The sequence below is a fragment of the Hyaena hyaena genome, unplaced genomic scaffold, assembly GCF_003009895.1.
Source record: "Hyaena hyaena isolate Hyena2069 unplaced genomic scaffold, ASM300989v1 scaffold_202, whole genome shotgun sequence".
Classification (NCBI taxonomy): domain Eukaryota; kingdom Metazoa; phylum Chordata; class Mammalia; order Carnivora; family Hyaenidae; genus Hyaena; species Hyaena hyaena.
In genome coordinates this window covers 67,035-82,175 of record NW_024080832.1, presented here as the reverse complement: position 1 = coordinate 82,175, position 15,141 = coordinate 67,035, and the positions used below count along the sequence as shown (strand labels likewise).

Genomic DNA, 15,141 nt, shown 5'->3' with positions numbered 1-15,141 from the left:
CTGGGAGCGAGAACCTTCTCTGTTCCCAGGGGGTGCCTCTGGGGTTGACAAGGCCTCTCCCCCAGGTGGTGCCCCCTGCTCTGACTGCCAGGTCACCTTCATCCACCTCAATTGTGACTCCTCTCGGAAGGGCAAGGGCCGGCGGGCCCGGACCCCTCCAGGAAAGGAAGTCACTCGGCTCACCCTGGAACTGGAGGCAGAGGTCAGAGCCGAAGAAACCACAGGTGGGACTGGGAGCACTGCAGGGAGGAGGGGTCAGAGGTGGGGAAGCCACAAGTCTCAGCAGCAAAGGGAAGGGGCAGAGCCTATCCTAAGGGCAGACGGTATCTAACACCAAGCCCAGGAGCCAGTCTCTCTTACCACACGCCTCCTAGCTTCTAGCTTTGCTCCCTGCCCCCTGCTCACAGCCACTTTCTCTTCCTTCCCTGACTCATACCATCATCTACCACCAGCTGCCTGTGGACTGCCCTGCCTCCGACAGCGAATGGAACGGCGGCTGAAAGGATCCCTGAAGATGCTTAGAAAGTCCATCAACCAGGACCGCTTCCTGCTGCGCCTGGCAGGCCTTGATTATGAACTGGCTCACAAGCCGGGCCCAGGAGCTGGGGAGCGAGCTGAGCCAGCGGAGGCCTGTAGGCCTGGGCAGCACCGCGCGGGGGCTAAGTGTGGTAAGGGAGCTTGCTGGGGAGCAGGGGGGCAGGGGAGTGGGGAAGGCCCAACTTGGGCCTGAGCAGGACACTTTACGGCCTCAGTTGTACCTCAAATTGTGAGGCAGCCAAGAGCCTCCTATCATCCTCCTCTCCCTGGTCCCAGGCTGAAATCTAGAGGGATATGATGTCCAGAGCGGCCATCAACCCTCCTTTACGTGGTGGCCCCTGATCTTCCCAAGCAGGATTCTGTCTATTCCCAGACAATGAGATTCTCTTTGAATCTGGGGGAGCGGGAAGGGGAATCCCAGGCCTGGGTGGCGGGAGATGGGGGGGGGTGGCTAGCACGGCCGACTCTCCCTCAGTCAGCTGCCCGCAGGGAACGTATTACCACGGCCAGACGGAGCAGTGTGTGCCATGCCCAGCGGGCACCTTCCAGGAGAGAGAAGGGCAGCTCTCCTGCGACCTTTGCCCTGGGAGTGATGCCCACGGGCCTCTCGGAGCCACCAACGTCTCCACATGTGCAGGTGCCAGGGGAACAAACAATATAGAGTGGGGTAGGGTGGGCACTGGGACGCCCACGGGCATGGGATTTCCCAAGGGCAGGCCCAGGCTCCAGACCACTCTCCTAGTCAACATCCTGTTTATGTGCCTCCCCTGAGACTGGGTGACCCCGTGGGGATGACTAGGACAATCCCCATCAGAGTTGGGCCCTTGATTCATTGCAGGTCAGTGCTCGCCTGGCCAGTACTCTCTTGATGGGTTCAAGCCCTGCCAGCCATGTCCACGTGGCACGTACCAACCTGAAGCTGGACGGACCTTGTGCTTCCCTTGCGGTGGAGGCCTCACCACCAAGCATGAGGGGGCCATCTCCTTCCAAGACTGTGACACCAAAGGTGAATGGGCTATACACTGTGGGGCTCCCTAACTTGAACTGCTTACAAAAAAAATTCTCCAACTCCTCAGAGTGGACCTGAGTATGCTGGCACACCATCGTCACCAAACTAGGAAGGGCCCAGCTGCCTGACCAACCAGACCATCCTGTTGATAGGACGCATGCTGACCCTCCACCAGTCCCGAGTCTAGGAATTAGGGAATAAGTAACAGTCTCACTTAACCCTCTGCTTTGGAGAACTGGTGGCACATTCCCCTCAATACTACCAATGAGTTTCTAGAAGTTTGGCACTACACTCAGTGCCTGAAAGAGAAGGACTGGCATGGTAGCCAACCATCAAGCTGGTTTTTCCCTAGGCCTCAATTCTGGCATGACAAGGAAAGGTTGGGACTCTGGAATGAACTTTGGTGTCTACAGTCTCCTGTGTCCTGCTCATCCCATGCCCCAGAACTCCCACTTGCCTACTGTCTTAACTCCTACCCTTCCCCCTTGCCTGCAGTCCAGTGCTCCCCTGGCCACTACTACAACACCACCAGCCATCGCTGTATCCGCTGTGCTATGGGCTCCTATCAGCCTGACTTCCGTCAGAACTTCTGCACCCGCTGTCCAGGAAACACAAGCACTGACTTTGATGGCTCCACCAGTGTGGCCCAGTGCAAGAGTACGTGGCAGCCAAGCTGTGGAAAAAGGGGTAGAGAGGTCTGGGAACAGCGGGCATGGGAAGAGGTGGGGGTGGGGCAAATAAACCAACAGGGAGCAAGGCTAGGGAGTGGATGGGCAGGAAAGTCCCACCCTACATCTCTCCCAACCCACTCAATCTTAAGACCACTTGCTGGGCTGGGCCTCATGGCACCCTCTCCCTGGAGACAGGTAACGGGGAGACAGAGGGAGGTGAAGTGAGATGAGAAGGTACTAAAAGGACAGGAAGGAAGGTGGACCCAGAACTTGGAGAACAGATGATGAAACAGGAAGGCGGCTGCCTACAGTGTCTGGTTTCCACTTCAAAATGCTTCAAAACCCCTAACTCATTCCCCCACTGACTTCCCTTCTCTTTCTTGCTCTGTCCACCTGGGCTTGGTTACAGATCGCCAGTGTGGTGGGGAGCTGGGTGAGTTCACTGGCTATATCGAGTCCCCCAACTACCCAGGCAACTACCCAGCCGGCGTGGAGTGCGTCTGGAACATCAACCCCCCACCCAAGCGCAAGATCCTTATCGTGGTACCTGAGATCTTCCTGCCATCTGAGGATGAGTGTGGGGACGTCCTCGTCATGAGAAAGAACTGTGGGTGGCTGCAGAGCTGGGCCAGGGAAGGGTAGTTCAAATCTGGTTGGGAGGGAGGGACAGAGAGAGAGAAAACTGGTACAGGAAGAATGAGGGCAGTGAAAAGGGAGGCCTTGGAAGCAGAGAAGCTAACAAAGGAAAACAGCAATGAATGTGCTCTGTGATTGGTGGAGAGCAGAGTTAAGAATGCCAGCATTGGGACTAGAACTCCAAAAGTGTTACATGTGTCACTTTCCTGTTCTAGCATTTTGGCCGTTCCATTCATTATATGTCAAATTTCTTACACTCTGTGAGTGCCTGGATGTGAGAGAGGGGTTGTGGAACAAGTGGAGGGCAGTGGGAGAGGACATGTGTATGTTGGGGGGTGGGGGACGTACATGCATGGGGGAGAGCCTCTGTCAGCATGACTCCTTCCCCGCCTCAGCCCTCCTCCAGGAGAGCTTGGGTAGCCTGCTCTGCTCTTCTCCTGACCTGCTGCTTGCCTTCCCAGCCTCCCCATCCTCCATTACCACCTATGAGACCTGCCAGACCTATGAGCGCCCCATTGCCTTCACGGCCCGCTCTAGGAAGCTCTGGATCAACTTTAAGACCAGTGAGGCCAACAGTGCTCGTGGCTTCCAGATCCCCTATGTTACCTATGATGGTGAGCAAGGGCAGGAATGCCAGGGAGGTGGGTGAGAAAGGGGAGACTCACGAGTCTTGGGAGGGAGCAAGGGGAGCAGGAATTGTTTCTTCCCCTAAACCTCCCCTTGGTTGATTTTGCAGAGGACTATGAGCAGCTAGTAGAAGACATTGTTCGAGATGGCCGGCTCTATGCATCTGAAAACCACCAGGAGATTTTAAAGGCAAGTGAATAATCACAACAAGAACAACAGCCAGCATTTAATGAACATATAAACAATGTGCAGGCGGTATGCTAAGCGCTTACAGGAATATTCTCGTTTGATATACACAAGAGCTCTATGAAATAGGTACTTTCCTCATTCCCACTTTACAGATAAGAAAACTGAGGCACAGAGAGTTACAGAGCTTGCCCAAAGAGTTCAAGCCCATCTGACTGCACTATCTTAAACTGTGGGGGAAGAGAAGGGGAAGATGAGTGAAATGTCCCCTACTTCTTTCGCCAAAAAATATAGGGAAAATGAGGTATAGAAAGATGCTTCTGCTTAAGTCCCTTCCTTCCCTTTCTTCCTCCTCCGTTCCCACAGAAAAGGAGCAGACCTAGAACAGTGTTTCTTAGAGTTCATTCAGTACAACCTGTCACAAAGGAAAAGAAACGAAGAGTGAACTAGACACCTGGGTCTATGGATCCCAGTTTGAGAAAATTGTACTTAGGAAACTACAGTCCTAGCCACAGTATTAACCTTCATAAATGATCAATGCAAGGAAAAGTTTTATCTTTATGACTAATATAATCATTTTTATACTATCATCAAAATAAGAGACACAATGACAAAAATTTCCTAAAACTTACAGGCTACAAAGAAAATAATTTCAGCAATGCTTTTCAAACATTTTTTAAAGCATCTAAACCCTTATTTCACACATGCTGTGGAACTCCAATGCATAAAGTAGTGGAGCTGTTTTGATTGAAGTAGAGATGAGAGGCTGGAAGCCCCACTTCTTATTTTAAAAGTCAGAATACTAACCCAGAAGCCAGATCTGAGTCTCAGTGTACAGTGCCTGGCACCTAGGAGGCTCTCCACACCTCACATTGCTGTTTTAGATGGAATGGTCAGGAAAGGCCTGTGAGAAGAGACCTGCATGAGGTAAAGGGCTACACATTAGAAGATCAGGAAGGAGCATGGAGCAGTGTGGCATGCCCAAGAACCTTGAGAAGGCCAGTGTAGCTCAGCAGAGTAAGAAAGTCAAAGCAGCACTGAGGATGGAGAGCAGGGTACAGATCGTGTTCATCCTACAGACCAGGCAAGGGACTTGGCTTTACTTAGTGAAAACAGAAACCAGAGAAGTGTTTTTGAACAGAGAAAGGAAAAACCAAAACAGATACTCTGGCTGCTGTGGGGGAGAAGAGTCTGTAGAGGGACAAGGGTAGGTAGAAGCATGGAAACCAGTTAGGAGGCTGCTGCTGTAGTCCAAGTGAGAGACATGGCTTGGACAGGGTGGTAGCTATGGAGACTGTGAAAATGGTCAGACCCTGGGTATATTTTGAAGGTAGAATAAACAGGATTTGCTGTGATTGTGGGCAAGAGAGAGGTCCAGGATGACCCCAGGCACTGGGACCTGAGCAATGGAAGGGTGGAGCTGCCAATGACTAGGTTGTAGGATTCTACGGGAGGAACAGATGGTGGGGATGGAAATCCAGAGTTCACCTCTGGGCGTGCCTATTTAGCTTCAAGAGGGGCTGCTTCTGAGTCGAGGCTCGTGTTCCTTTTTCCCACCCCCCAATGCTGAGGCTGACGTTGCCATCTGCCATCCTCTGCAGGACAAGAAGCTCATCAAGGCCTTCTTCGAGGTGCTGGCCCACCCCCAGAACTACTTCAAGTATACAGAAAAACACAAGGAGATGCTGCCAAAGTCCTTCATCAAGCTACTCCGCTCCAAAGTTTCCAGCTTCCTGAGGCCCTACAAATAGTGGCCCTAGGCCCAAGACCCAGGTTTTAAAGCCCCCAGATTCCTTAGCCCTCAGAGCCGGCAGCCCCTACCCTCAGATGAGGAATTCTCTCCTCTCTTTCTTTTTGGAGAAAAAAAAAATCACTATAGACCAAGCAATCTCCCTTTCTGTCTCTCTAGCTTCCTTTCCCTGTCTCTCTCTGCTTCTCTTTCTCCCTCTCTCTCTCTCTTTACTGTGTCCCCTTTTCCTACATGCCCCCTGGAAAAGCCATTAAGTGCTGGCTCTATTCCCCCTGAGGGGTTAAAGGACAGTGTCCCCTTCCCAGCCATACTACCCATTTTACCAGCTCACATCCCTGGCCCCATCAGCTTGGAAGGGTGCTAGAAACCCATGACAGAAGTGGGTCTAGTAGGGAATGAGGAGTGGGAAGAAGAGCTTCTGCCATTATAGGGTTGTGCCTTGCTAGTCAGGAGCCAAATGTCCCCTGGCTGTGCCCCCCAGGGTGATTCTAACAACCCAGGGCTCTGCCAAAGAAGCCTTTGACTTATAGGCTTAATGCCAGCACTGGTCCTCTGGGGCACGTGGTCTGAGCCCTAGACTGCCCACACAGCTGGCTTTTGTGTCTATACAGCTCCTCTCCTTCTTCCCCCATACGTCTGCCTGGGGTTCAGTCCATGAGGGCTTACAAAAGGCCCATACCACTGGGCTAGTGAACACCAGCTGATGGAGGTAAAGCAGCAGGCATAACCATGTTGAATGTGCCGCTGTCACTCCCCAAGAGAAAGACTGTAGCTCTCTGCAGGACAGAAACCAGGTTTTACAGTATCACCAAAAAATGAAGAAAAAAAAAAAAAAAGAAAATGTATCATCTAAAAGACTAGACTACAGAACAATTGGGAAGCCAGCCTCAAACACGAATCCCTTTTCTTTCTTGTCTTCCTGGCCCAGCCATCTCCTCACCCCTACCTAAGTGCTCCCTGGGGGAGCCCTACTCCCATTGCTAAGTGTTGTCCTTAAAGAAATATGGCTGTTGACCAGAAGCCAGCCTGGGCCTTGCCCCAGAGTTATCTTCCCTTGTAGCCCCAAATGGCTTGTGGGCTCCACCAAAGAGGACCCTGCTCTGCAGGCAGCCCAGAGCCACCTACCTCTGGCCCCAGGCTGTGGGCAACAAGAGGAATGTGTGCACACTTGGCGAGCCTTCTGCCCACCCTGTCCACATCTAAGAAGTGCAATCATTTTGAGTCTTCCTATGTTGTCTAGAGGGAGGGGTTTTTGTTTTCTGGTTTTGTTTTTTGTTTTTGTTTCCTTTTCCTTTTAGAACAACCCTATTTATAGCTGCCCAAGAGAGGAGTGTATGTCTGACATGGAAGAAAAAGTTTTGAATCTCATGACACCTTGAGTGCTGGAACGTCTAATCCGTCTCTGCTCCCCGACCAGTGGCCATCCAGACCTCTGGAGCCCTCAGCTGGGGGAACTCAGAGCTGTAGCTCAGAGGCACCTGATGTGTAGGAGAGTAATTCTGGGGACGTGATGGAGCAGGAAGGAGAGGGACCCGTGTTTGCTACACCAATCCCGCCATCCCTATGCTTCTCTATGGATTCACCATGGACCTCATCACTGTAGAGGCCGATGAATTGGTCAGTGTGATTCTCCACCCCCAAGTAGGGAAAGCCTCCATCTTTTCCCTGCCTTCATCCCTGTTTTCCCCTGGTGTGCACATGGAAGAGGATCAGGACAAATCCCCTGGGGATGGGCTGACTCAGGCCCTGAGACAAGAGACCAGCTATGGCTATGGGAACCAAGAATCCAACAGCTATCCAGGCATGAGGTTTGCCTGACCTTGGCCACTCTGTCTACCCTACCTGTTTGCCATTCCCTCTAGGAGTTGACTTCAAGCCTAGCTTTCTCCAATACTGCTTTTCAAAAGGAAGAATCCAGTCCAGGCCCAAGCCCACGTCCTGCACACATTCTCCCCTCATTCCACTGCTGCCTATAAAATTATTTTCCATTTGCTCCTTTTAGTTCCCCCAGAGATATTCAATCAAAGTAGCCCTGTTCAACCAAAGGCTACCAATTAACTCCTAGGGTTCATTTCTAATTGACTGTCCCAGGCTACTGCTCCTCCCAGGAGACGCAACACTAAATAAAGAAGCCTGCACCATCCCCTCACTACCTAATCGGTAGTGTTCACCAGCCAAAGACAGCCTTAGGCAGTAGGTAGCCAATGTCACAGGAGTTCCCCTGACATCCCCTGACGTCCATTAGCCACCGCCATGGCCCTTAGGAGTGGAATATCTAGCTTCCTTTGTCTCTCTGATCAAAGAGTGCTCTGTGAAAGATAAAATGGCTGCTTCCAAGCAAGAAAATGATCATTTAATAGAAGTATCCACACTTCCCAGGAAATACCATGAAAACTGCTTTAATCGGCTCTGACCATCTTAAGTCTCCACCAGGAGCCAGGATAACTTTGTGATTCTCTCCCTACCATTTGGCATCTCTCTTAGAAAGCTAAACAGAGTACTTTCCAATTTATGCATTCAGGGTCTAGCTTCTCCTTGCTCTCTTCCTTTCCTGTCACCCATATGTACTCATAAACTTATTTCCTCCAATAATTTATTCCATGGTTCCTGGGAACTGCAACTGATTTCCACAGTATGGAAAGTATAGACCACTAGGCTTCTTAACTGATGTCAAGACAGATCTTGGCGAGCAGGGAAAGACCTGCTAATGTCCACCATGTTTAATTTAGGTCATCCCAGCTGGGGGTTAACAATCCAGGCAAAGCTGCTGCTGAACCTAGGAAGAAGCCAGTCCTAGGGCATCAAACTAGGGCTTAAGTGGACTGAATGAGGAGTCAACACTCAGGGATTCTCTAGGCCTTTACAGGTCAGACAGAAAAAGAGGTTTTTACTGGTGTGGGGAAGGAAGAAGACGGTGTAAGTGGGAACCCAGCATGAACCAGTCCCGAGGCCTGTCTGCAGGACAGGGTGTTACAGGACCACAGTACTGTGAGGCTACATTTATCTTAGTACAAAACCTGCCCTGCTCTGAGTCTGGGAGTGGGAAGCGATTTCTACAAGGGCTCTGAGCGCCAAGCGATGCACATCAGAAAGGCACTTCAATCCTCAGCAATGCGGCAATCCCTTTTCACTTCTCTGCCTTCCTCTTTCTGTATTATTAGGCCAGGTCCATTCCCTAAACCTGAGGGAACTCTCACAGTCAGGAGAGAACTGACCAGAGCCTGGAGCTGAGCTGAGCTGCCCTGCCCCAGGCCTATAAATCCCCAGAGGCAGACACTGCCCTGACTTCCCTAGGATTGGGTGAGTCTGAGGTAATGGAGGCTCCCATTTGTTGCTGCAAGTTCAGGAATACCGTCCTGGTCTCTGGCCCTAATTAAACTGTTTATATCTGAGTATTCTCCATATGCATGTTTGAGGGGACTCTAGTGGATTGGGTGGTCGTATCTCAAAATGTCAGAAAACAGAGCATTCAAACTTTTGTATTTGCTGCCTAACCTCAATATAACAGGCTCAAACTAGGGGAAGGGAGACAAAGTTTAACTGACCATAAGCAAAGAATAATGTTAATCTGCTTGGCTTCTTTCTAAAGCACAATAAGAAAAGTAGAAGCAAACAGTACAAGAATATCTTTAAATCTGACCTGTCTCAAAGATCACACACCCTGTCCTTGGGCCATTATTTGGACTAGGAACCCTTTAAGAACGTATATGATTAGAGAGAATAGAACCCCCAGTTCTATTATCAGCTTTTCTAGACAACACAAACTGTAGCAGTCTGGACAAACTGAAAACTTTATTCTTCTGTGTGTGTTAAACTGAAGTTTCAGAGAATAATCATTACCATGTGGGAGGCTTCTTTTTAATGCAAAAAAAAATCTCAAAATGTTGTATTTATATCTGCCTTCCATTGCTGCCAATATAGTAAACATCTACACAATCAACAATAAACAGTAAACGATGCAGTTCATAGAGTATTTTGCACTTGGGGAAAAAAATGTATCTGAACTTGTAAAAAGAAATGTTTGGATTTTGTATTGTCTTTTTTTATTATTATTATTATTATTAAAATACTAAATGAAACTCCTCGGCCTGACATCTTTTCCTCTGTCTCCGTAGTTTATCCTAGAGCTGGAAAAAGTTTGAGGAAACAAAGTGACTTCTGGCTTCCAGATAAGACTTTTTAAAAATTTTTCATGGGGCACCTGGGTGGCTCAGTCCGTTGAGCTCCTGTCTCTTGATTTTAACTCAGGTCATGATCTCCTGGTCGTGAGATCAAGCCCCGAGTCAGACTCTGCGCTGAGTGTGGAGCCTGCTTGGTATCCTCTCTCTCCCTTTCTCTCTGCTCCTTCCCATCTTGCATGTACACACACTCTTCCTCTCAAAATAAAAAAATAAACTTAAAAAAATGTTTTTTCATTTATCCATCTTATTCCTAATGATTTTGGAATTTGAAAAGGCTTATCTCTATATTTTTTAAAGGCAGTAGGAGATATTTAGGGTATTGTTTCTTCTCACTATAGTACACTTCTCCAAATCTAGTCAGGCCACAGGCTCCCTAATTAAGATGTCCCACCTGCAGCAAAATGCCGTCACTGAGTCACCCAAGGTTGTTCTTTTTATGCAATACACTCTTGGCCACCAGAGAGAATTTTGAAATATCATTTAGCCGTATCACCATTACCACTACAGACCACAGGAATGCCCAATTTCTTACAAACAGTACCAATTAATAGGCTCAGAGATGATCAATAAAACTTGATTGTTACAATTAATCCCCTGACATGAAATTTTACTGGATGATATAGCAATTTAAGAGAAACAAGGAAAAATCCACCTAATCAAATGTTGGGTTGGACTACTAGAATCCTAAACTTCCCCATGAGCACCTGTAAAGGATAGATGCATTCACTTCACAATTATTGAGCTCCTATTATGTGCCATGCATCAGTTTATCATAGCTTGATAACAATTGCCATGCTCAAAATCTCTACTCCTCAGGGCACCTGGGTGGCTCAGTGGGTTAAGTCTCTGACTTGATTTTGGCTCAGGTCATGATCTCCTGGTTTATGGGTTTGAGCCTCGTGATGGGCTCCATGCCAACAGCGTGGAGCCTGCCTGGAATTCTCTCTGCTTCTCTCTCTCTCTGCCCCTTTTACCTGCTTTGCTCTCTTTAAAAAAAAAAAATCTGTACTCCTCAGGTAAGATTCTGATTACAACTGATCTTTCCACATATATTTCCCAACAGTAGAGAGAATCCAGTCTACCTGGTGGCTAGGAGTGTAAATTAATTCACTGGCATTCTATTTTATACATTAGCTTCCTGTAAGTTTGATTTAGTGTGATAAAACATGAGCACTTTTGTGGGCTGATAAAATCATGTTTCTAGAACTGCAAAGCCAAGGACCAATACTGGGCCATTATGACGATATCAACTTGGGGCCATCCTCTCTGACTTATCTCTTAACCCTCTGTTATTCCAAAAACACCAAGTCTTCCACCTTCTTCCCAGGACATTTATGATGATGTCCCAGATTAATGTATAATCAGGGCCGGTACATATATCAAGCGGTCTTTAAAATGGGCACATGAACATTTTCCAAGGAATGCTTTCCAAGGGTATGTGAAGACCTTCCAAGAGGTACTGGGCAAGAAAATCAATCTGAGGAGCATTTTAAGGAAATAAGTTTCCAGATCCCCAACTTGTATTAGAAATCTCTCCTCCTTCCCCCCAAAATGAATCTGTTTGAGAGCCAGCCCAGCATACTTAATGTACACTCTACATTCCACCTCCTCTTTCAGCACAGTCCTTGTCCTACTTTACAAAAGAAAGGCATATCCCTCACCTACACAGAATCTCCATGCATGGCCCTGGGCAACAGGAGGGAGGGCTTCTTTTTTTTAATCATATAAAAATATTTCTATTATAACCAGTCCTCTTATTTCATCTTATAAAATGTTTACTACTTTCTACCTCCTACTAGCAAAACCAAATTGTTTGTCAGCTGTTCCACCCATTATTTCCTAGCAAATATACTTTTCTTTCTTATTAAATATGTAATAAAAAGTTTATCATGACGTTTAAAAAACTTATTTGGAGTTATTTATGATTTTTAAACATGATTCTTATTTAATTGTTCTCCAAAGCCAAACATCAGAATTCAACACAAGCACTCACCCACATTTGCCACAGGGATAACATGCCTTCTATCCTACTTCTCACTTATTAACTAGTGGATTTAGCTACATATTATATGGCATTATTCCAAATGATATAATGAGAAACAGTACTATCCTGTTTTTACAGTTTTTGTAATGTTAGCATTAGCCCTATATAATTTTAATCATAAATGGTTTTTAGTAATCTATTTTATAAGCTACCATTAATTTATTTCCCAGTGATTTTTATAATATTCTTTAAAGTGAATATTAACATATTTATTTGAACTGAAGAATAGTCAGATTTTTTTCCAAACAGAAAGTCAGTCTGATTTGCCTGATTGGTTTGAAAGACTGGCTTTGCTAATTCCACAAATGGCAGGTGTTTTCCATACCGAAGTGAATCTACACTTCAATATTTTAACAAAAAGATCCTGAAAACATGTTGATGATAAAAGAATTTTATCCAAATTCTGTCAGTAAATAAAAGAGTCTGAAAATCAGTCTCTGATTAACAAGGTACCTCTGAGTGAAGAAGTAACAGACAGCTAATAGTAATTTTTTAAGACTGAAGCTGAGACTAATGACTAGAAAACAATTAATTTTGCAAGTTCAGTGGTTTCCAATTCTTTGCTTTTACTAAAATTAAAGAACTTTTTTTGATAGTACTTGAGAACAGTATTTGGTAATAGGACACTTTGTGATTATTGGCATATAATTTAGAAGTAGTTCAAAGGCTCAATGAATATTACTATAAAAAAATCTCTTCCTTTCACAATTACTACATGCACAAGGTTCCTCAATGCTTAAGTCTAAAAAAAAGGCAGAGAATTGATATTGCACCTTATCTCCTTCTACCATTAGATAATACTCATCCATGAATACCTGAACTAATTGAGAAACACCATATTTTTCATTAAGGGATGCATTCTCTTTTTCTTTTTTTTAAGTTTTTATTTATTCATTTAACTTATCTCTACACCCAGGGCTTGAACTCATGACCCTGAGATCAAGAGTCTCATGCTCTTCCGACTGAGCCAGCCAGGAACCCCAAGGAATGCATTTTCAATAAAAATCGTACTTTTCAGGTTTTATAAGCTATAAATTTATGTAATATATTCATGTTGCTTAATAAATTGTGTACCAGTAATAACTGTAATGACAATTCAATTCAAAAGAAACTTTTTTTTAACAATTAAAGCCTATGGTCACAGGCAATATACTTAAATTTATACTCATTCTTGTTGCAAAGAAGTGTGATAGTGATCAATAATTCTTTAAAACACAAATTGGGGCGCCTGGGTGGCTCAGTCAGTTGAGCATCCGACTTCGGCTCAGGTCATGATCTTACGGTTCGTGGGTTTGAGCCCCGCGTCGGGCTCTGTGCTGACAGCCAGCTCAGAGCCTGGAGCCTGTTTCAGAATCTGTGTCTCCGTCTCTCTCTGACCCTCCCCTGCTCATGCTGTCTCTGTCTCTCTCTCAGAAATAAATAAGACATTAAAAAAATTTTTTTAAGTAAAAAATAAAAAAAATAAATATACTGGGGCACCTGGGTGGATCAGTCAGTTAAACTTCTGACTCTTAATTTTGGCTCAGGTCATGATCTCATGGTTTGTGAGATCAAACCCTGCATCGGGCTCTCTGCATCTGTGCTGACAGCAAGAGCTTACCGGGGGTTCTCTCCCTCTCTCTCTCTCTCTGCTCCTCCCCCATGCTTGTTCTCTCTCTCTCAAAATAAACAAACTTTAAAAAAAACATACAAATATAATTAGGATACAGTTCTGTAATGGGAAGTGAATGGAATTAGGAGTTCAAGAAGAAAGGGAACCATAAAAAATTTTCTGCTAAAGAGCTTGGTTCATATATTTTTAAATAGATGATGGCAGGCAAATACCCAAACATCTAGGGTATTTGGAGTTGCTGGATACAATTAAGAATTGCATAATGGTTTTAGTTTAAAATATCAAAATTTATAATAAGTCAGAAACTATATCCTCTATAGGTACTTATATTTGTGATCGAAAATTTAGATATCAACTTTTTTTAATGTTTTGCATTTATTTTTGAGAGACAGTGCATGAGCAGTGGGGCTGCAGAGTTGGGGGGGACAGAGGATCCAAAGTGGGCTTCCTGCTGACAGCAAAGAGCCCAATGCACAGCTCCCACCTTGCAAGGGTGGGACTCAAAGGCAGAAAACAAGCCGCTAGAAATGACTGTCAAGGTCCACTCCAAAATATATTCCTCGCCAGTTCTCCAAGTATCTGAAATTACCCACCATCAGAATCTGATTCCTTCAAAGTCACACACCAATTTCCCAGTTTTTTGTTCATCGTGTAATAGGAGAGGTGCGTAGCCAATCAAATCAGGATCTGCATGGAGTGTGAGAAAGGACAAACGTATTTTTTCTTACTGAAAAAGGTGGTTGCGGGGGACAAACTAGGACACCCTGAGTTCTATTCCCTACTCAATTTCTAACCAGGAATTTATCCTACAGGACAACGCTCTTTAATCTCTCTGTAGGTATGTAAAAACCTCCACCAGCAAGGAACAGAAAGGGTACCACAGTGGTCAGGCTGTTTGTTTCTATGCCAGGAGGCATAGAAAGGCCAAATTACTAACTATAAGCATGGTCCATCAATTGTCACTCACTGCCCACAGAAACCGACAACCTGTAGAGAACTCTGGCCCCAGTCCCACCCCGGAAGAGGTTGTGTCAAAGCAAGTAAGATAGGGAAGAGGAGATGCCTAAAACTCAAAAGCCTGCTTTCTTGGTTAAGTGCCCCAGGGTAAGAAAGAAACGGTGAGTGCCCCCAAAGGCATCTTTAACGACCAGAGACCCCCCCCAATCCAGTACTTTGTAAATGTTTCTAGTTTATCGGAATGCTTCCTTTCAAAAAACATTTTTCTTAAGTTAAACTTTTTTGGGGTGAGCGGAGGAAGGATACCAAAAAAAAAAAAGCCACACAAGTTAAAGTCTAAAAGCACAGAAAGGGAAAAGTTTCTCACTTCATTCCTCCAGGCACCCAATTCCTCTCCTAAGAAGCAACCTTTGCCGGTTCCTAATATAACTCCTCTCAATTTCTTGTAATGTTTTAGCAAAAGCTCGCTCCCTTTGAATCTTCCCTAGGGTTTCCGCAAGGTCCCGGATCGTAGCCCCTCCCTCGTGGGAGGGGGGATATGGCAAAAAGGGCTTGGCTTAGTTCACCCCGAGGCAAGCCTCCAAGGGGGACTGGCCGGTTTTAAGCCCGAGGGTGGGGCTGACGGGGGAATGAGAGTGAGAGAACCCACGAGGGCCGTCGGGGCGCCCTCCCTGGAGAGGCGCGTACCTCACGGCTCCTCGGTGCCATCCGTTTCCAGAAGGAGCTAGTAATACCTGCAATCGCTTCCTTCAGGGAGCTGGCTCGAAGATCCTAGGCAGTGCCTGCGGACTGCGCACCCTAAAGCGCTTCGGGGCGGTAAGGCGCAGGAGGAAGCCCGGGGGGAGGGGGGCGAGCCCCGAGGAGAAGGGCCGCAGCTTCAGTGCGGGCAGTGGGACCCTCGGGAACTGCGCCCCTCAGAAGTCGACCCTCC

The 15,141-nt window shown here is 46.5% G+C and overlaps 2 protein-coding genes across 5 annotated transcripts in view; both read left to right on the top strand.

Annotated features, from left to right (window-relative positions):
• SCUBE3 (signal peptide, CUB domain and EGF like domain containing 3) overlaps positions 1–9,013 on the top strand; it is a 37,632-nt gene extending 28,619 nt beyond the window's left edge. For 2 of the 4 annotated variants that reach the window (XM_039241784.1, XM_039241783.1), the window contains 9 exons: positions 66–224; positions 453–668; positions 1,013–1,174; positions 1,376–1,543; positions 2,042–2,203; positions 2,627–2,824; positions 3,315–3,467; positions 3,590–3,669; positions 5,268–9,013. In XM_039241784.1, coding sequence (XP_039097715.1) covers positions 66–224; positions 453–668; positions 1,013–1,174; positions 1,376–1,543; positions 2,042–2,203; positions 2,627–2,824; positions 3,315–3,467; positions 3,590–3,669; positions 5,268–5,417 — 1,448 coding nt within the window. In that variant the 3' untranslated portion in view covers positions 5,418–9,013. Of the gene's footprint in view, positions 1–65; positions 225–452; positions 669–1,012; positions 1,175–1,375; positions 1,544–2,041; positions 2,204–2,626; positions 2,825–3,314; positions 3,468–3,589; positions 3,670–5,267 lie in introns of those variants that run through there. The other 2 variants (XM_039241785.1, XM_039241786.1) reach the window with 2 other exon arrangements.
• A 5,859-nt stretch (positions 9,014–14,872) lies between these two features.
• The window catches only part of ZNF76 (zinc finger protein 76), a 33,646-nt gene continuing 33,377 nt past the window's right edge, over positions 14,873–15,141 (top strand). The window contains exon 1 of the mRNA XM_039241788.1: positions 14,873–15,026. The gene's annotated coding sequence lies outside the window, so the exon portion shown is untranslated. The remainder of the gene's footprint in view (positions 15,027–15,141) is intronic.